Source organism: Thunnus albacares, chromosome 12 (assembly GCF_914725855.1).
Source record: "Thunnus albacares chromosome 12, fThuAlb1.1, whole genome shotgun sequence".
Lineage (NCBI taxonomy): Eukaryota > Metazoa > Chordata > Actinopteri > Scombriformes > Scombridae > Thunnus > Thunnus albacares.
The window spans coordinates 16080789-16102690 of record NC_058117.1 but is presented as its reverse complement, the minus strand read 5'-3'; the positions used below and the strand labels follow the sequence as shown (position 1 = coordinate 16102690).

At 41.1% G+C, this 21902-nt stretch overlaps 1 protein-coding gene across 11 annotated transcripts in view; it reads right to left on the bottom strand.

Annotated features, from left to right (window-relative positions):
• The window catches only part of kmt2cb (lysine (K)-specific methyltransferase 2Cb), an 82876-nt gene that overhangs the window by 24876 nt on the left and 36098 nt on the right, over positions 1-21902 (bottom strand). For 7 of the 11 annotated variants that reach the window (XM_044369014.1, XM_044369013.1, XM_044369016.1 and 4 more), the window contains exons 13-29: positions 17150-17230; positions 14754-15481; positions 13153-13275; positions 11642-11758; positions 11109-11213; positions 8743-8847; positions 8442-8623; positions 7799-7963; positions 7588-7694; positions 7378-7449; positions 6654-6866; positions 5605-5724; positions 5201-5326; positions 4934-5064; positions 3531-3723; positions 755-847; positions 432-479 (exon numbers count right to left, since the gene is read on the bottom strand). In XM_044369014.1, the coding sequence (XP_044224949.1) occupies positions 432-479; positions 755-847; positions 3531-3723; positions 4934-5064; positions 5201-5326; positions 5605-5724; positions 6654-6866; positions 7378-7449; positions 7588-7694; positions 7799-7963; positions 8442-8623; positions 8743-8847; positions 11109-11213; positions 11642-11758; positions 13153-13275; positions 14754-15481; positions 17150-17230 (2709 nt within the window). The remainder of the gene's footprint in view (positions 1-431; positions 480-754; positions 848-3530; positions 3724-4933; positions 5065-5200; positions 5327-5604; positions 5725-6653; positions 6867-7377; positions 7450-7587; positions 7695-7798; positions 7964-8441; positions 8624-8742; positions 8848-11108; positions 11214-11641; positions 11759-13152; positions 13276-14753; positions 15482-17149; positions 17231-21902) is intronic. The other 4 variants (XM_044369015.1, XM_044369020.1, XM_044369018.1 and 1 more) reach the window with 3 other exon arrangements.

Here is a 21902-nt window from a genome sequence, read left to right as displayed (position 1 = left end):
AGACCTTCACTGTCTTCAGGAACTGGAAGGACATTCACCAAGACATCTTGTTCTGAAAATTGCTTGGTTCTTAACTGCTCATTTTTTGAATGCCAGGATGTCCTTGTTGATTTGTTTCAGTCCTATCTTGAAGACCTTTCCCAATTAGGCAGCTAAGGATTTGTTCAATTAATTCTTCAAAAAAATATCACCAGTATAAAAGGGTTCAGGAGGCTCACAAACAAAGACTGACGCACCATAGACATTTGAGTGAATACTGTGCACTGGGTTAGGTAAGCACTACACAGTTTGTGAGTGTTAAAACAATCCGAAATGGTTGAGAAAAGCTAAGTATGAAGCAGCTTGTATACATGCACACTTAAATAGACACACACTGTAAGAGAGGAAGAATGCACTAAAGCAAGGGGATTAGTAGGCCATAGCACCCTTACCAAAAGGAGGAGGTGAGCTGTCAACCTGGAAGGGGCAAAAATCAAGACCTACAAGAACCCAAAACCAGATAAAATGAGTGAAAAAATAGTGAAGACAGAACAAGCACAATACGCTTTGGACAATGCAAACAAAAGATAAAACCAAAGATGAACAAAAAAAGTATTGTTAAACAATGTGACATTAAAAAATCATCCAAGTGGTGAAAGTAAAATAAATCTGTTGTCTGAGGAAATTTCTGAACTGGGAAGAAAAGATTTAGTAAACCCAAAGCTAGGTGAATAAATTCTTGTAGCTGTGACTGCCTGTGAAATATATGACGCACCAGAGTCACTGCTTGGCTTTCCGAGCATTCCCAAGATGTCTGCATCAGTGTTCAGAACATCAGATAGATCAACTAATGGTTCCTCAGACGTCTCTGTAAATGGAAAAAAAGGAAGAAACAAAAAAGAAAGAAAACCAAAGAGTCACAAACCATAATTGATGGTGATGTTGAACGGACATGAGGTGGGACTTGGAATCATTTATTTGGATGCCACATGTAGAATTTGGCCTCAAGTAAACAAAAGAATCTGAATGTAAATTGACTGGCCCCTGAGAGAACTGAAAAGTACAGCACCAAATATATCTGAGTATTATTTAACTGATTAAGGCCCCAATCAGACAGAGCATTTTTTAGCTGGAGCAGCTTTTTGTAATTGTTTTCAATGAGAGTGAAGCTTTTTGCTCACTGCTTTTGTGTTGCGGAGCGCCTCAAGTTTTCTGCTCTATGCACCTCACATTTTTGCAGGAGTGCCCTGAACCCCTTGAGTTGAAAAAATGTCAACTCAGAGCAGAAAAGTGGCTGATGTCATTTGTGCTTTTCCCCATTGTCCAATCAGCTGAATTGAGAGGCGCGCCTTCTGCGGTGGTGACGACAACAAATGGAGACAACAATCATGGAGGACAAACTAGTGGTGGCTGTTGCTGGATACATGGAGCTATATAACTTTACCAACCATAGTTACCATGATCAATAACTATCTCAAATAAAAAAGGTACAGATCTGTGAGTTTACTTCACAGCAAAACAACAGTTAAGGTAATTAAGGACAGGTGATTCGGTAGTTGCCTAGCAACAATAATAATAATAATAAAAAAAAAAAGATGCAGCAAACTGCTGTTTTTTTAAAAAATTGTAGGCTTTCACAAAAAAAGGCAGTGTGGTGTGCCTCGTGTTTTGCAGCCTGCAAATAGTACTCTGTCTGATCGGGGCATTAAGTGACTGTGACTAAATTACTGCCAAAGATATGAACTCTAATACTTGGCTATCACAATACCAAAAACATGCTGAAGATCTTTAACATTATAGATTCATTCAACACAGTTTTCTAGCCTTTGATTTAGATAACTGTGGGTCAGTCCAAAGAAATAATTTAACACAAATACATTTTGAATATTCAGTTTCTTGCTAAATGCACCTCACTGAAGCATGGCACAAACAAGTACAGCTGACATGTCAGCAAAAATGTACTTCATGTACTTCCATGCTGTACAAAATTTTCACTTGCAATTGTCTAGGGCTGTAACATTACAATTATCGTCCAGTGCAAGAAAACATTGCACAATTTTCTTTATAAAGACATTTGGTTAAAAAAAAAAAAAAAAAAAAAAAATAGTCTGAAGGTCACAGTTGCCAAGGTTACAGGTTTTAATTCTTCAAAATGCTATGGTTTATTTGCTATTTCTCACTTTTTCCTGTTCTTTTCTAAGGAGTCTGATATCTGAAAATACTACCTGCCCACCTACCTGTTGCTGTTACAATCTAAGCAATCACATTTTTTTTTTTTCCTTATGCATGTTCCTAAATCAAATATTCTGTTATAAGTGGAAGCAATTATCTCTAGCAAAGATAAATATCTGTCCAAATCAAATATCTGTCCTTTTTATCACTGTCAAGTACCATTCATGATACTTTATTATGCTTTTTTTTTTTTTTTTTTTTTTAAATCTCAAAACTGGATACGAGTTGGTATCTCTCAAACTCATCAAATGTACTCTAGCAATCTTAAGTAACAAAACTTAACTTTTTCTTTTGTTTATTTACTACTAACTAAACTATTAAACTAACTTAATATTCAAGAACAAATACAGCTCTACATACGGAGAAATCTGCTTGAATGGAGTGCAGACAACAGGTATGATCATGATATGTGATATTTGATATGCGAGTTGATGATCAAACAGCCAGAAGTAGTGTGGCTGAAGCAGTGTTTCTTGTTGAGAAGGGATTGCACCAAGGTCGACTATAAACAGATGTTTGGCAAAATATAAACATGTTAAACCACTGTTAGCGTGCAAACTTTATCTTTGGACAGCTAGAGTGTTGGACAGCTAAGTGTTGGCAAAGACAGTATAATACCTTTTCCATTTGAATTCAGCTATAGCAAATCATGTTAAAAATGGGTCCACCGGTCTATGTTGTTACCATTCCGTTTCAGGTATGTGGCATTTTGTTTTCTGGCTGCACAAGAAGCCATTCAGGTTGGCACAACGGGCATTGCCATCTCATGTAAAAACGTGAGAAAGATCAAGAGAGCAATAGACAAAAAGTGCATGAGTGGGCAGGCAAGACAGAGCTAGCTTGCAGAGAGAATGGAAACAAACTTTATTCAGTACTTGTATATTGGAATTCAGTGTAATTCTTTGGTGTAACAGTAATGTAAATGGGACAGCAGTCTCGGAATCAAGTATGAATGCTGCATGAATGACCGGAGATTAATCTCTGACACTGTCTTGTATGAATAGGTGAAATGCTGTTTCAATGTGTTCAGTGGACCAGGGTAATACTCATTTCACCTGTATGGAAGGGGTAATACTGAGTGAAGACACTACTAGAGATGCATAAAATAATTTGTTATCTTCCAAAATGAAAATAAACAGAAGATAGCCTTGTACCAGGATTTTAGTAGTACCTGCAACAATTCCCTTCTATTGCTGGCCTAACATAAGTTGTTAAAAGTTATTTGGTCAAATGTAATATTTTGTCTAAAGCATCACTTTGACCCATTCAATCATCTTGAATCACCTTGTACTGGACCACCGAGGTAATAGTATACGTACGTGCTGCTGATGGTCTGGCAGGAAGGGATGCTGTTGAGGCGCTGAGCAGTGGGTCTGATGAAGGGTTCAGGAAGCTGGTGGTAGGGTGCCTCCTCTCCACTTGGCTTTGCCCTTCTTCCAGTAGGCCTGATTCCACCCCCTGCTGCCTGCTCTGCTTGCTTTTGTCCAGTAGGTCCTTTCCAAAGAATGCCTCCTGAACATGACAACACAAAGCATTGGTCACTTCTGTGTTGACACTTCCCTTTAAGAACTGTCAGCTTACCTTTCCTGACATCATTCTTGGGAAATGTACCATGTCACATCGAAATTATTCAGACGTACATTGAAGACTCATGGGAACTGACTGAAGTGAAACCAAAGCTCTGAAACTAACAGTCATGTTGCTGCTGACTTCACTTTCGTCAGCACCTACCTACCCCACCACTTATACCCACAAGTCATCTACTATCCTCAACGACATGTAACTGCAGCTCCCTGCTGCACTGAGACATTAAAAGCCCAATGTGTTGCTGTTTCAATAATTAATGAAATGTGCTTCACTGTGTTGGACCTTTAGGTTAGCCTGAACACCTCCCTCTTCCCCCTACTGTGGTGGGATAAAGAGCAGCACTGACAGCTGCCTGTGGCTTAATGCACATCACATATCTATGTTTTGGCCAACACAAGGTGACACTGAGATACTGGCTTCAGATAAGGAGCCTCCAAGTCATCTCCAGTTAAGCTTTTGTACATCAATTCACAACCCAGACAGGAGCCATTTAAAGAGCATGATCAGAGACTGTGAGTTCCTTTAGGCTCTCCCTCTTTCAAAAAAGCTCACAGAAGGGGCACTGCGCACTAAAGTTCTGTAAGTGGTTCCCAGGCAATGTACTTTGAATTCCCAACCTTCCCAAGGGTGAGATAAAACACATTTTATGAAGATATGGCATGACACGACTAGACAATCTGTGCATATGAATGTGAAGCTTGCATAACAATAAAACAAAAATAGATTTGATGAAATCAACTGATGAAATAAGCTATTTTAACTAGTGCAATATTTTTTCCTTTATGAATGAATGTGTCTTTTAGAATATGCAATGTTTAAAATGAATATTCACCAGCAGAAAAATGTGCCATCTATGTTGGCAGAATGAACCCTGATGTGAAGAAAAACTGTTTATTGGAGCCAATTATTTTTGGATCAATGTTTACAAAACAGGGAAAGACTTTCTACTTAAATCAGTTATGTTTTTGAACACATTGATCACTGAGTTATAATACCCGAGAATAGTTAGCAGAGTGGTTATACACTGATATACACTGACGAAGTGTAATGCTATATCCCCATTCATTTACATTCTTATACACAGTTATTCGTTTATTGAGCATGCCAAACACGTATGCTATCAAAGGTGACAGACCTGCAGGTAGGCAGGAAAGGCCTCCTCCAGTTTGGTTTTCTTCTTTCGGTAGCGTTTCTTTATTTTTTCTGGAACCTCTGGTCCAGGAGGTGTCTCATCCACAGGAGTATCAGGCAGCGCCTCTGTCCATCCTGCAACAAAGTACATCTTGTTTCATAATCTCTTCTAGTTCTGCTGTGTCTTCAAAAAATGTTAATATAAAAGTAAAAACAAATCAGGGACTATAATGTAGATATGTATTTATTTATATTTTAGTGGCATACAGACCTTCTTCTTTTCCAATGTGATTCTCTGATACAGAGCCAGAGGAATCCTTTCTGCAGAGGGATCGTTTGGCCTTGCCTGGACCTTGACCTGGACGGCTTCTCTGGCGCACCATGAACCCACCGATTCCTTGAGAGGAAAAGTTATTCATTTATTGTCAACAAAATCAATACATGTACCTTTAACGAGCCCCATTTTAATTATAATCATGGATGTGATATGATTTGAGGAATGCTGAGTTTTCAGTTGTCCACTGCATTTAACATGAGGGCTCCGAAACACTAGATAGAGCCCTCTGTACATCAGAGGCCCTGAGATGGCAGTGCTTTGCTACAGCTACAACGTCGGGCATGTACTGCACCATTTTACGCTTCAGAGGAGCTGTCTCCTTCAATCAGGTGCCCTACCCGGCCGGTACGGTTTCCTCTTCCTCTTCTTGCCGCCGTCGGCCCCCTTGGAATCGTCTTCTGCTGGCTCTCGCTCTAGGCTTGAGTCAGACTTCGCCTCACAATCTAGAAGCTCCGCCTCTGTAAGAAGGAGAGAGCATTGATGATGAGTGACAGCCCTGCGGCAGAGAACACCCCAGCCAGGCCCCTCTCCCTCAATACAGTGCTAAGGTCAATTTTATCTGAACTCCACTCAGTGGAAGGACATTAGCCTGATTGAAATTATTTTCCATTTCATTGGGCTGTTATTTCCGGTGTGACTCTTTTTTTAAGCTCCTTTTTTATGACCAGGTACAGCTTTTTTTCACCTCTCACTGGAAGACAGTGGAGTTGGACTTTGGATATGGGTAAACTAATACTGGTACAACTAATTAGTTGTAAAACTGTGCTCAAGATATGGCAGCTTTTTAATACTTAGAACACTGAATTGTAGTTGTAAAAACACAGCATAGCGTGTCAGCAAATCACACAGTGGTGCTACAAATTACATAGAAACTGGCTTAAATAATGATATTCACACTGATAGCAAGCATCAGTGAGCGTAGTGAGTAGATCCATATATTACTCTTTTGTATTTGTTTCAAGCTGCAGACAAAGAGGCTGTCCAAATCTTTTCCAAACCTTCCTGCCACAACACTTCTATCTCTGTGGATATTACACAACACACTATAAGACAATACAAAAAAAATAAAATAAAGAAATCTGCGATGCAGGCCTCATTCTGTAAATTCAGAGATAACTGTCAAAAGTATCTGAATTGCATCAGCTTTTAATAATTTTAAGTGTGAACTGTGCAGCTGTATGAAGCTGAAAACATCAAAGCAGAGTGCTACAGAATTAAACAAGTCAAATTGGCAGAAAAAAAACAGCCTGCGGTAAAAAGTGGTGGTGGGAAAAAACACACACAAAACACACAAAAAAGCCAATATTGATAGTCCAATTCCCGATTATACTGAAGGCCAATAAACAGTCTGAGATGAAAGAAGAAGTTTGTGTGAAAAGACAAGTACCTCTGTTGTCCTCCATGTCTTCATCACGAGAGTGTTCTGAGAGGGGGTCTACAGGGGCCTGAAGCACCGCCACACTGTTCTGGTTAATGATTTTCAGCTTCAGCTTCGGCTTGGGTTTCCTGCGTCGTGACGCAGTAGCAGACAAGCTCTGGAGCTGGCAAAGCCCTGACTCAGTCAGACAAACACCATCCTGGGTATAGGTCCTCGACAGATCTGAAAAGACCAAATCAAATGATGGCCAGATTGAGCAACATTATAAATTAAACCATCTTATAGAAATAACAAGAATAAGAGTCTACAGCCATTTTAGTGGCTCTGTGAGGCTGTACTTAGGCACAGCAGTGCATTAAACTAAATGGTAACGTCAGCATGCTAACATAAATACAATGATAATACTAGCATGTTGATGGTCAGCAGGTATAATGTTTACAATTTTCACTATCTTAGTTTATTGTGTTAGCATGCTAACATTTGCCAATTAGCACCAAACAAAGCACAGCTGAAGTTGATGGGACGATAAAATCTTGCCATAATGATGACACTAAATATCACTGTCATTAGAATTCATCCCCTATGGATCATGAATGTGTCTACCACATTTCACAGTAATCCATCCAATAGTTGGAGAGACATTTCAACAATAAAACAAAAAGCCATTCCACTGTGGCATGGCTAAAGTATTTCATTTGTTGTTATTTATATTCCATCAATTTGTGAAACTTACCCATTTCTTTAGCCTTGGTGACAATCTGCGTCATGACTACAGGCTCAATGGCGTCTCTGGCCTTGGTCATAACTGCAGCACAGGACACACAAAAGCCAATAACAACAAACAGAAGAAACAAGAGGATCAAATGTTATAGTCAAGTCTATTCACTCTACAGCACACAAAAAACACTGGTAAACACACTCAGAGTAATCACTCTGTTCCCACCTTTAGTGGTCTTGAAAGTTCGGCACATTGTGCAGTCAAAGCTGCTTTCTGCAGCTTTCTCTACATCTTCCTCTGAATGGAGACCCTGACAAGAGGCATGAAACCATCTGTAGAGAGAAGAGAAAGTTTAGATAGGGGCCAATTATGTAAAAAAAAAAAAAAAAAAAAAAGCAGAGGCCAGTTCTGACAAGTTTGTAGAAGCACTGCACACCTGTCACATTGGCGGCACTGCACGATGATGGTGCCTTCATTGTAGTCCACCAGGCAGATGGGGCATGTTGCAAGGCTGGCGCAGGGGGCACATTGGGTGTAATTATTCTGCCAGTCACACCTTAGGCCTGGAGTGGTGGCGCCACACTGGGTACAGGACACACACCTGCAGGAGACAAGGAGGACAGAGGTCATTCTATCCGAGTTACTTCAAAGAGGATAACTCAGATTAACTATGCTGCAAAAATCCAGCCTACTCACTAAACCTTCAACATGCTGAAAATATGACATTATTTCCCATTTGTCTGTAATTTTAGAGGCATCTTATGTTCAGTTTATCCCTTAGTCATAAAAATATCTAAGACATTCACATGCTTTATTTTAATTGAATTGAGACCAATTTTAAAATGGAGGTGCCTAAGAAATCATTACAAAGTGAGACAGTTATTGATTAGAGATATAATGTGGTAAAGTGGCCAGAATTGCTTATACTGAACAGACAACAGCTACAGTGTAGAATAATATAAAATTGTTATATGCTTTATGCACACCAAACACATATCAGCTGAATCTGACAAGAGGCTCCAGGTGCTATTTAAAAGACGAAGCAAAGTTGGAAAAGATGACATCCTAAAGTTACTCACCATTTGCATTTCCAACTGTCCTTGGGTACATTCTGTAGTGGAGGGTCCAGGCAGTAGGTGTGATAGCTGATGTCACAATCATCACACAACAGCAAGCGGCCAGGATCTGTGGCCTGGCCACAGGCCTCGCACACTGTACACTCCAGACAACGCCAGCCTTTACTGAGCACCACCTTGGTGATCTGGGTAAAGTAATTATGAGACATTTGTCGGTGTGCTGCAATGATGTGCATGACAGGATGGTATTTCTCTTACAGTACGTAGTCAAGTATATGTGTAGTGTACTCAATAATGAACATACCTTTATGCCTACACAGAATGGATGGTAACACTGGCCACACTGAGCACAGGCCAAAAGACGGCCCTCCGCACCTAGGCCAAAACTCCCACACACCACACACATGTCCTAAGGGAAAGAAAGACATCATGAGATGCCCATCTCATGGAGGCAGTTCACTACAGATGTTTACAAAAGCTACTGCTACAACAGTCCCCACAGAGTCTCATTTTATTTTTTTCCTATTTGCAAAATTAATACAATTTTGCATTCTGTATTTAAAAACAAATAATCTAGTCAGCTGGTGTCAGTTTGTCAAGAAGATCTGACCACTGCTGAACCTTAAGCCAAGTTTGCCTGTCAACACCCAATCACATGAAGATCAATATGTTCTGCATATTCATTCAATACCACCGGCACTGTAAGTAGCAGTCATAATCTATGTTGTTGCACACTACCCTGAATGCTCAGGGAAGGACATTAACTAAACATGTTAGCAAAATAAGAACAGTGCAGTTGTCCTCTATCCTCAAACATAGATGTGCATAAAAGCATCTTGAAATGCGAGGTAAAAGTAATACAGGACCATTGGAAACATTGGCCTTTTAAAACCTTTTTTTAAACCAGGATGATTGACTGAGCCATTTTCAGCCCCTGCTTCACAGTCACAGCTTAGAGCTAGACAGAACAGTCTGTTCCTTTTCAGTCAGTTCACTCGGTACAACACATATAGTATGTGTTAAAGGCAGATGATCTGTGGTGATGTATGTTAAGCCCCACCTGCACATATGTACATCTGTCACCGCGGTCATCCCTCGGGGCTAGCTAGCTACAGCTAGTTAGCTTTGTTTCTTCAGTGGGCTACTGCCAGCTTGAAGTTAGCTTAACGGCCCCGTGGGTCTTAGCTACCACTGCCTCAGTTGGTGAGTGTGGCTACCTGCAGTGCGCTAATTTGGAGTTTGTTTTGTCCACAACTTTTGTGTCTCGGAATGAGCAGTACTGTGTGTTTTGTCGTCAGCTCCAGTGCTCACTACCGTCGCAGAGCATAACCCCCTCGAGTCGAGAATAAGTTTATAGCTGTTCTGAACGGCTACATTCAAAGGTGGAGTGAAAAGCCAACTGTCACAGAGAGGGGAGGGGACAGGGAGACGCAGTATCGTTTCACTATGGAGATAAGATAACGGAGCATATTTTAATAATAGTGTTGTAGTGTTGCACTCGGTCAGTGTTATGGGTCTCTCGTTTGTCATTCTGACAGCGATGACACTACAGCATAACCAGGCTTCCTTGGCTAAGCCCGCTAGCATACACCCTTGAGCATTCTACAGCTAGGTGGTGCACTGCCAAGATTAGCTCCCCTCCGGGAGAGAGGCATTTGCATATTAGCCTATCCAGATGATTGGACTCAGATAGCATGCTCCAGAGAGCAGGCAGGGGTGTAGTTGTCGCTAGTTCGCACATTCAAGCATGGTGCTTTCAGTGAATTCAGATAAAAGTTATCAAACCCTAAGTCAGCAGTTCTCTTTTCTTGGGTTGGAAAGCTAAGCACGTCTATCAGAGCACAGAGTGGCTGTGTTTCACTGCAACCTCACTCAGTTTCAGTTGAGATGCAAACTGTGTTTCCGGACGACTTTACAGCTAGTAGGCATGATGGCATCTATGATCGCTGTAGTACCGCTTGGGCTGTTACAGATGTGAGCATTTTAACGTGTAGCTAGCTAGCCCACCGGATGACCGTGACGACGGATGTATATATGTACAGGTGGGGCCTCACATAGGTCACCACAGATCATCTGTCTGAAAGGCGTGAAAAGAAGTGTCTTCAATCAGGCCACGCGGGGGCTTAATATCTCATAATATATGTGATGTACCTTGTTCCTCTCCTTCTGGGAACAGAAGTTATAGTCATAACATATCGTTTTTTCGCTTGAGTCATTCAGGGGTAGGTGCCTTGATAAACAGCACCTCAGAAGTATTGTTTATTTGCTCAGTCTCTTCAAATAACCAGTTATTCTCTATCAATACAGAATTTTAACCTCCAAATAACTACACTGCTAACTTGACAGTTACTACTGTCCAAGATGTTGATGAATATTTGACAGAGCCTGTCAGTAGTCACTTATTGTTTACAGAATCAAATCAGTGCATGAACATTACCTTGAAGGCAGAAAGAAAGACAATTAAATTTCAATATGTTCCTGTGTTACATAATGAACTGCATTTCCTGCAGGCAGTTGGCATTACCTCCACAAGAATTAATGATCTCCAGAGGGAGAAGTCTTTAAACACAGATTTAATTTCAGGCCATCCAAATGAATGGAGAAATTTGTGGATGACAATTTAAAAGGGAAATACCACAGCAACACTCTTAAGTACTACAAAACAAACACCTGTTTTAGCGTGAAACTGTCATTGCTGGAGAATATGACCACTGTGTTATGCATGGCATTCTCCTCCTCCTCCTTGACTGGGTATGGTGTTTCTATTGTAGTGATCTGTGGATCATAAAGAAAAAAACAAAACAAAACACAAAATAAACAAATGCAACATTGTGTAATGACACGAGCAGAATCACCATCATCCTCTTTCACAAGAAAGATCCACTCTCTGGTGATACAAGTTAATACAGCTAAGCAAGATATACATACACACTGTAGTAGATTAGTTACTAGCTATGACTACATCATTCATGAGTGCTATATCATCATTTGCAGGTACTGAGGAACTGGCTGTCAGGAAATGTGCAACCTTTTCTATGATATGAAACGAGCAAACGGCTAACTCTGTCATTAACATAACTACTGCTTACAACGAGGCATTCATGTCTTCAGCAAGAGGGAAAACAAACACTGCTTTGCATATAGTGTATAGCGTATACGTATAGCCAAAGATGTTGAGATGTGATCCTGCTGATAGTTCATACCCCAGGGTTGATGCTGGGACTTGCTCCATTCTTGCCTCTGGCCCTGCCACGTCCAGCTCTACCTGACAGACCAGCCCCTCTGGGCCTCCTCCTCCCTGGGAAGCCTGATCCCCGACCCTGTGGAGGCAAGACAATAATCAGAAAACTGAACTGCATCTAAGGGGTGGATAGACACACTGTAGGGGAACATAGGGACAATGATCACTCCCCATGTTACAAGCTGAAATGGGCAGGCATGAGCTCTTTTTGTTTGCAATTCTCTCTCGCATATGCTGAAACATCGTCGTTTGCTCAGCGAATAGACCCAGATTCAAAGGTTTGCCACAGGGAAGCTTTCACCACTCCCGACTTTAGGTCTGTAGTACATCTTTCTAGACAGTAGAGACTTCACGACAATCTTTTTTTTTTATCTCTTGTTGAGCATACTTGCAAAGTGTTCAAATGTTACAGGTTTCTAAAAAGTTATGCTTTCATAATAGATTTACTTAGTACATTCAGGTGTTTTATGTTGCATTGCCATGGCTTTAAAAAGAACTATTATATTTAAAAAAACAAAAACAAAACATATTTCTTTTTTTTTTTTTTTTTTTTTTAGAAATCTGTAACATTCAAATAATATGCAAATATGCTTAAAAACAGGAAAAAAATGATTCCATCAACCTGATTCTTGACATTTTGATAGTTCATGGAAATTACTGTTATTTGAGAGTACACTACAATTTCTGCCAGACAGCAAGCAAGTGAGAGGGTTGAGAAAAGGCCTCTGAGCTGTTTTTCTAGCAATGCGAGTTCACTGTGCCTTTGGCACATTTCCAACAGGAGGCCTAATCATGACTGTCAAACTTCAGGCTAACTGAAACTTGCAGCACCTGCCCCAAAATCTCTTCCCATTTACTCCACATTTGGCTCTGATCCCAAACCAAGGCACCTCCCATCCACTGTGCCTCCTGACAGATATTCTGTATGATGCTGTTCAACCTGGGCTGGACCCCTGCTACAATGCACAAATTAACCCTTACCCAGCTTTGCTAAGTGATGACTGTCACCATGACAACCGGCTGCAACAGATATTTCACAAAATCAAAATAAAAAGAAAATAATATAAATAAACAAATACAGGAACAGGTTTGGCTAAAACAGAAAAGAAGAAAGCACAGCAGTGCATGGCTGTCAAAGAGGAAACGGGACACACTCATTCATTAGTAAAATTTAGTTCCCAAACATTTCTGTAGACTGTGTAATTTCTTATTACGCCATACCCTTGATCTCTCAATTCAAGTGCAAAGGCAGCAAAACCAATTGCCAATATCTTCCACTTTGTGAAGTCATTCGCTTATCCATTGGCCTCTGAGTCGCCTCCTTTCAGTAAGGTGGTAGTAACTGCTGTAGGCTACGATATACATCACAGTGACGTTCAGGAACACTCGCGGAGTGCACGTCACTAGGGTAAACAGAGGGCTAACAAGAGGGCAGCTGCTGCCCTCCTGTCTCTCGTGAGCTACAGTATTTACCACTCTGATGCTCCAGCCGGGGCTGCCAGAGGACTGCCTGGTCTTTGGGACGTCCCACCCCTCTGGCTGGTCTGGAGACCAGGACAAGGGGGAGCTCACACTGCTATGGGGACTCCATGCACCCTAAGGTAAGGGGGGGTGGGTGAGAAAGTGAGAGAGAGGGAGGGAGGAGGGCGACAAAATGCAGCAACTTAAAAACAAAGCCAGCGAAGAAACAAAACATACAAAGAAAGATGTTAGCGAGATGTAGTGAGCTTCTAATGTAGCCATTGGGGAACCACTCAATACACACCCATCTAAGCGGAGCTTTGAGAGAGAGCATATATCTGTTGTGCCAAAATATAAACAGGATAAGTTATTAAGTTGTGTTTTGTTTTAAAGCCAACCCTTATAGTTTCATGCATATGAGTTGAAGAGGCATGTTTCTAATACACTCTTTGTAAATGCAGAGCAAAATTGTGTTAGTTGCATTTCACGCAGCAGAACTCGCTTGGGCATCATGACACTATACAGCAGGAAAGAGGCCCTGCAATCTCTTGCTATGACAACTGTGTATGTTTGGCATGTTGACAAAACAAGAGGAATTGCGTCAGCATGGCAGCACATGAGCGCGTCAGACAAAAGCATGCTGGACTAAAAGGGAGCTACAACATTCACATTTCTGGAATAGATTTCCCCAGGCCTTGTGTAAGAAATTAGTTTGAGCCATATAATGTTTATTTAAGAGATGGGGTATATCTGGGGGAAAATAAACACATTTTGCAAACTAAATTAGTCTACCCTCACCAGCGTCATTCATAATATATTATAGCCATGGGTGGGATTCAATTCCCATTATTATTTGTCTGAGAAAGTCTACATTCAGTTTCTGCAATAGCCTCTATTATAATTCATTTGTTTTAACGACACGGAAACACTGATATTGAGAGATTAAAAGTTATTTCACAGTCACAAGTGAGCCACTACAGTTGATAATGTAATATGGAAATAACTAGGATGTGGTAATGGTATGGTTACTGTTGTCTGTGACCTGATGAATGCTTGAACTCTACGAGACAATAAGATGCTGAATGTTTGTAACATGGACATGAGATAAACAGAGTGACTGATGACAATGATGCCATGGGCAAGAGTCTCAGTAGATGTTTCAACAAAATTCTTACAGGGAAATAATTCATACTTCAACTGAGCTCTGCATTAACACTGTGACTAACTAGTCATGTGTTGCACAGACATGTGAAAGGGGCACAGAGAGTGGAGGAAGAGTATCATTCGCCATGCTGTCCTGCTATTCTCGCATAGTTTACTGCAAGCTACAACTTAGCTGAGAAAAATATTTAAGACATACCCATATCCGTACTGTAAAGGCTGTGTCAACCAACCCGGTGACACCACACAAACTAATCCACCTTCATAGAGCAGAGCCTAGGGAACACGTACTGTACCCACACTTCATGTAACAGTAGAAAAGTTATGAACACAAATTTTTAGTCTACACGCCAAGGGCATATTGGGCTGGGACAGTGAACGAGGCAGAATCAGCCGGACAGTGACACGAAACAGATCACTGGTCTTCTGTGACATGATGTCCAGGTTCCTACCTGTTTTACTCGTGGCCTCCCAGGAGAAAACTTCCTCTTAGTGATGGCTGGCTTTCCCATTCCAATCTTAGGGGTGAGTGGTATGAGGGTAGTGGTGGGCATTACACTGCTGTGGTCACCCAGTGTCGGGAGAATCTGAGTCTGGGGTGGTTCTCTGGGAGATGTCCCTCGGGCCAGAGATGAGGAGTGGGAAGGAGAGGTAACCATCTCGGCCAACCTTTCCACAGTTGTCTTGAGTGGTTTCTCCTCTAAAGACAAACTGGGAAATGACAGATTAGGCTTGCTCTCTGGCGCAGTGTCCATCTCCTCTGATGTACTAGAGGCCGTGGGCTTAACAGTCTCTGCCACGTTCCTGTGAAAATTGCCCTCCCCTCTCTCCTTGGTAAGTTCTTTTGGAGCGGTTTCCAGGAAAGAAGCCCTAACTACATCCATACTTGAAGGCTGGGATAGTGAGACTTCCATTGGTTGGTCCGTGAAAGGTACTGATGCAGTACTTGGTTCTTTGGTGGTTGAGATGATGGCCTTAAAAACTTTTGTGCTGGAGATGACCGTGCCCTCCTCAGGGCAGGCCTCTATCTTTGCTGGCTTGATTTGTAATGTAGTATCCTGTGTCTGTAGTGTCTCCATAGAGAGCTGGGCTGGAAAAGACTCCGACTCCTGGCTGGGAGTCACTGCGGATGCAGGACTCTCTGTAGATGTGAGTTGGGTTGTTGCTGCTGGTTTTGTTTCTGTAGGAACAAACAGACAGTGGTTACAACAGCTGATATATATTTCTATACATAACATAAAAAACTAGTAGAGAAAACCACTGGTGATGTGATGCTAATGGGCTTTGAGTAATCAACATGAGGTGGCCTACAGGTGGCGTTGGTGTTAATTTCTTTGCCTGTAAGAGGCAACATCGAAAGGTCTACAGATCTGCAGATCTAACCTTCTGCTGCAATTACATTTTCTTTTGTAAAGGCGGCGCAAATTGGCATGTATGGAACTGTTGCCCCTTGTGAGTTACAAGCCAGTTTCAAAAGGTGGTTTGCATCTAAAAAGATGATGCACAGCACTTCCACTCTGCACTGCTGACGTAGCTTGACTGGAAGCAAACTGAACAGATTTAACTGATATCTGAGCTCCCAAAGCATACTGTCATCATTTTCCATTGCAAAATATGGTGCCATAGAATATCACTGCACCCTCTACCTCCAATATTGACAAGGACCATTACAAGACTTATTGTAAATGAATCATCTTCAATGTGCATGTAACAGATTACTTGACAATGAGCATTGAAGCTTCTTGTCATCTACAGCAGTGATCATCTGTTAAAAACAAATATACTTTTCCATGGTAACTGTAATTCTTCATTGACAATTTTTTCTCTATCATGCTGCATTTGGTACAGTCAAAGTGACTTGTGATCACTGGAACGATATACAGTACAAGTAATATAGCAAACTCCCTTCCAATTCCCTTAACTTACTGAGCAATATGAACTATTAAGTGCAAATACTGTAAATTCTCACACAAAAGCCAGAACTCAAATAAAGGCTGAGTCTCAAATACACAGGGGTGTGGCCAGTACAAACAAAAGGTCGGTCTCTACTTAAGGACGGGTAAAAAAATCATTGAGGGGGGTGGAATTGCCTGTAGTATACAACAGCTCACACAGTAAATTTAGTCTAATGTGCATTTCCACACCACTAATTCCATCAGTACAATACAGTTCTCTGCTGCTCTGAGTCTACCCTGCTCTCTTTTAACAGAAATAATGTTAAAAAGGGAAGGCTGTAAAGGGAGGGCTGCAAGACTTCAAATGTGAAAATTCTGGAGGAAGTGTGAAGTTTCATTCATGGTAGCTTAACATTGTTTAGGGAAAAGGGCAAAGTGGAATGCCTGACATGACTCTTGCTGTACTGATGGAATTAGTGCTGGGGAAATGGACCTTATAGGGCATGTATCAAGACAAAAGGTAAACATGGAGGAAGTTTTGAGTTTGCATTAACTGGAGAACAGGGGAAATTGAAAATAAAGGTCTGTCTCTGATATAAGCCGGTCCCAGATAAAGGGTTCTCTCTCTCACTGAGGTAAATAAAAGCCACAGCCACTATTTGAGAGAACTTATAGTATATGACACAAAGAACAGCAGGACTCTACTTTGCACCTTTTAACCAATGTATCACATGTAAAATGATGTGCATTTGAAAGACAGACTCCAAGTCAGTGGCCTTGTCTAACACTACCAGTAAACAATGTGTACTTGGCATTTTAATAGTGTGAATAGAGTGTGAGCATGACATTTAACACAAACCTTACAATAGAAATCACTGTTATATTAATTGCAAATCAATATGAGTTTCACCATTGCAAAAGAAGAACTAAATAAACAAGCTGTGTACACAAACCTGGTTTGAATTCTGTCAGGATTTTGTTGACAGGTGGTTCAGTAACCTGCCTCTCAACAATGTCTGCTCCCATTGAGACTTCTGAAAGAGAGAAGAATAATGAAAAAAAAAGAAAAGAAAAAAAGATTTCATATAAAAATATGGATGTTTGTGTATTGGTAAAGAGTCTGGAAAGACTGTGAACACATTAAGATAAAGTGGTAAGGGAATGAAGTAAGTGGACCACAGGGAAATGTTAGGCTTAGATGCCCAGCAGTCAAACTGACTACAAGGGGCATTTCTGCTTAAATTCTGAACCACCGATCATCTCAAACTAATGGTAAAACAAATAAGACTATACTATGATGTGAATCCCTAAGTCTTGGGAAGAATTTGAATGGATTCTCCCCCTAGCTAAACCACTGAGCATTTTTTTTATATAAAGACACGCAACAGTACTTTATAACCTCTGATTTGACACATAAATGCTTGTGTTGCAGATTAACAAATATCTCTTAAACCAAAGAATTGAAAACGAAATTTTATAAAATAGTTAAAATTATTAGTATTAGCCTAGAAAAGGTTAAAAATATACTACAGTATAGATGTAACATTACATCTTGATTTGATGACCAAGGAAATGACTTAAGTGTTACTGGAAATGCTTTTGAATAACAATCAATCACAATGCACAAAAAGATAATGTGTATCAGAGGCTATATTTTGGCGTTAATCTAGTGTTTCCTATCTTCTTTCTCTGTTTGGTTTTGTAGTGTCTCCTATCCTCTCTCTCTATTTGGGTTTGTATCAAAGACATCAATGCACTTGACTAGTCTGGTATGAATAGAACTAGTCATTCCTGGCTATCAGACATCCACACATCAAGCCAATATTCTGCCAGACAGCCTCTGACAGTACAGATAGCCTAGTCTTAACGAAGCACCCACCATTTCAATCCACAAGTTCCCATGTCACACTGATCCTGACACACACATGCACCTGCTAAGCATCTCTGCCAGGGAAGGGAGTAACCATGACAACCAACATCCCAGGGTCTGTGTGCTCTGGGCTCATGACTGTGCAGCTTGCAGGTGCTCATCCGGTGCCGATGCCAGAAAGTCAATTAGGAGATGGGCCTCCAACCATCTCCAGCCTTCAACTATTGACCAAGCTGAACACACATTCTCATTCATATTAACACCCTCCTTCCTATATCTCCTACAGTGAATGAGGTGATGGTTAAGATAAATACACGGCTTTGATTAATGCAGCAAAGGCCTCAAGTCAGGTCTAACTTAAGCTCCTGGAATGGATCTAACAGCATCTGTCAGTTGAGTCACGGTAAGCCTGTTATTAAACCCTGAGTGGTGGAGAATCCTGGCAGGTGATAAACAGCTCTGGTTAATGACTTTAATTACATTACATGTGCAGGCGTTTGGTAGCGTAGTCATGATCTCACATAATGATGGGGGAAAAAAATTGTAAAAATAACAAATCAGTAAATATCTTAATTTCAGCACATCATAAATATAAAGTCCCTGGTTTTATTTTGGTTAAGAGTAAAAAGGACACAGCAAAATATAAAAATAAAATAACTTTTGTCTGATTTGAAAGGCTTCAATCCAAATCCCAAACAATAACTTCCAGGGGCAAAGAGCATTACGACACATGTATTGACAAAACAGGTAAAGCTATACTGAAGCTTACTTTGAGGTGCTTAACATAAGCTCCTCTTAAATCAAAACACGGATAACATGTACACTCAACATGTTTTTAAAACCGTTTGGTGAGCAGAGCAAGCGAGCTGTATGACTGGTCATGAATGAGCTAGCCTAGCGCAGGTTTGCAGTAGGGATGCGCCGATCCAATACTCAGTATTGGTCCGATATTGGCCAAAGTCACTCGATTGGATATCGGGAAAAAAATCCAATACAATCCATCATCCTAAACTATCACGTAAATTCTTAACTAAGCTTTGAGCAACATGCCATAAAGAGAGATGAGTCATGAGTAACACATATGAGCAGCATATGTCATGTGAACAGTAGCTAGAACGTAAGTGAGACCTGTCAGCAGCACTGTCATCATGTCAGCTGTGTGGAGTTGTTTTAAGCTCAAGGAGAAAAAAAAAGCAAAACAGCCGAGTGCAATTTATGCAATACGAGTGTTTTGAGGGGTTGCAGCAGCGTTAGAAGCTTCAACACCACAAACTTGATTTAACACTTGCAGAAGCATCATGGAAAGGAGTATATCGAATTTATACAGGCAACGAGTGCCGAGAAGAAAAGCGTGCTGCAATGAGAAACATTGCTAGAAACAATTCGGACTTGTGAGAAACTCTCTCCAGACAGCAACAAAGCAAAGCTGTATGACCAACCCCTTTCTGCTGTTTCGGCATTTCATCTCCAAAATGGCTATCCCAAATAAGTACAAGCAAGTGTACGAATTAATTTCAAAATGCTTGGAAAACATTGCCATGGTTAGTTTCACAACTAACATCTGGAGCTCAGATGTGGGTCCAATGCATAGACTGTAAAAAAACATGGACGTAGCTACAGTAACGTCAGTCATTGATTTCTGAAAAGCAGTTTTGAAGCTGTGGGCCGCTTCAGCCATCGCCATCTCAGCAGTGCCTGACTCCCCCTAACTCCTGGCTAATCCAAAATAGGCAAAGAGGTGGAGCTGAGGTGGGCCGAATGAAGCCTGGTTGCTGAAACACGTCACCTTGCGGCTAGCGACCTGTCACTCAAAGTGGCAACGTCCTTACTTCTACATAACTTTCTGGCTTAATAAAATTTAAACGGGTGAGCTTTAAAAAAAAATTCACCCCCCGTACAGCTGTCATGAAAGGGGAAATTAGCTACAGAGACCAAAACCGTTTTTTGTACCAGGCTGTAAATATATTTATTGATGCTGTAAAGTTTTAGGTTTAGGGGGATTGACTTGCTTTTGGAGCCAGCCTCAAGTGGCCGTTTGAGGAACTGCAGTTTTGGCACTTTCGTGTTGGCTTAATTTTTCAGCCCCGGAGGTCGCCACTTGGTCCAATGTCATTACTAAGTCTGACAGCACAGTGGATAGACTCAAGTTTTACTTTGCAAAAAGCAGTGCTGCAGGCTAAGCAGTTTCGTGGCTCACACACAGGAGAGTTCATCACTACAGCAACAAGGGAGATGTATGGAAAATTGAGAAGAGGAGAGTCCATTTCCGTGAGACAATGCCAGTAACGTAATAAAAGCAATGGGTCACCTTGGAGTTGCCAGTTTGGGATGCTTTGCGCATACCCTGCAACTTACTGTGAACGAGGGACTGCTATCACAGCCAAGTTTAAGTGATGCACTGGCTAGTGGCAGAAATATGGAGGTAAGCTCTTCATCTGCATCTGATGCCATCCCCATTGTCAATGTCCTTAAAAGCGTTCTCACTTGAGAAAACAAGGCTGACGAGGGAATTAAGACCATGAAAGCCTCCCTCCTTGAGGCTGTAAACAGACGTTTCAGAGATGTGGAATCTGAGCCATTATACTCAGTTGCAACGTTACTGGACCCAAGATATAAAGACAGGTATGTGGGGTCTCTGTTAACTGTATTTAATATGATTCTTGTGTGTGTGTGTGTGTGTGAGTGAGTGAGAGAGAGTGAGAGAGAGAGAGTGCACAAACCTCGGTGTGTGTGTGCAATTTTCACTTTTTCACATCTAATGACAGTATTTCATATCAAGCATCAGCATTCAGAATGGGATTATTCACTTGATATTAAGGGTAGGCTAATTTTAGATGTCACATATGTGTGTTTTTATCATTCGACATACTTCACAAATGCAGAACCCTCAAGACATGTTAAGGATGCATTAATGGCAGAGGTAAGGAAGATGGAAGAAGTGTTGAGGAGGATCACATAAAAAGCCTCAGAGCCAGCAAAGAAGACTCCACGGGTGGAGGCTGCAAGCAAGAGCAGACTTGGAAGCGTTTTTGATGAAATTCTGGAGGAAAGCACAGTAGAACCTGGTCCAGAGTCAACCACCACAAGTGCACGCATTGAAGTGCAGACCTACCTCAGTGAGCAAACTATTCGGCATCTGGACAATCCACTGCTGTACTGGACAGTCAACCGACCTAGACTGCCCTCCCTGGTGGTCATGGCAACTAAATTTCCCTGTGCACCTTAAGTGTGGAGAGCGAGAGGCTCTTCAGCACAGCCTCCATAATTATTGATGAAAGGAGGAGCAGGTTGACAGCTGAGAAGGCTGAAATGCTAATCTTTCTAAAGAAGAATCTGCCCCTCATGATAAAGTGAACAAACTTGAGTCACATAAGGACCGTAAAAAAAGATGAGCCAGTGGTTTTTGTGACAGTTTTTAAAAGGTCAGGCAAGCTGCTATGTCTTATCATCTTAGGGGAAAACCTGCACAAAATATTTTAGTTTACATTGCAATTACCTTTTCATACTAGAATTGTATTCATTCTAATGTTTAGTTTTATACAGGTGTTTTACATACAGTGCAACCCCAGAGGTTACATGTGAAAGAAGCTTGAACTGTTTTTACCTTTAGATATTTTTTATCCGATGCAGCTAACTTGATATCAGGTGTAATAGCCTAGAGTTTTAGTTATGAGTGCCTTAAGATGCCATGTCTACCTTACTGTGTTCCACTGTACATTTTATACTGAAGAAGCTATTATTTTTATGTTAAAGTTATAATCTCGAAGATCTCCATTTCATTCTCTTTGGCGGCACCACATGGCATTAAGCTGTAAATGCAGGTGTGTTTTTGGACC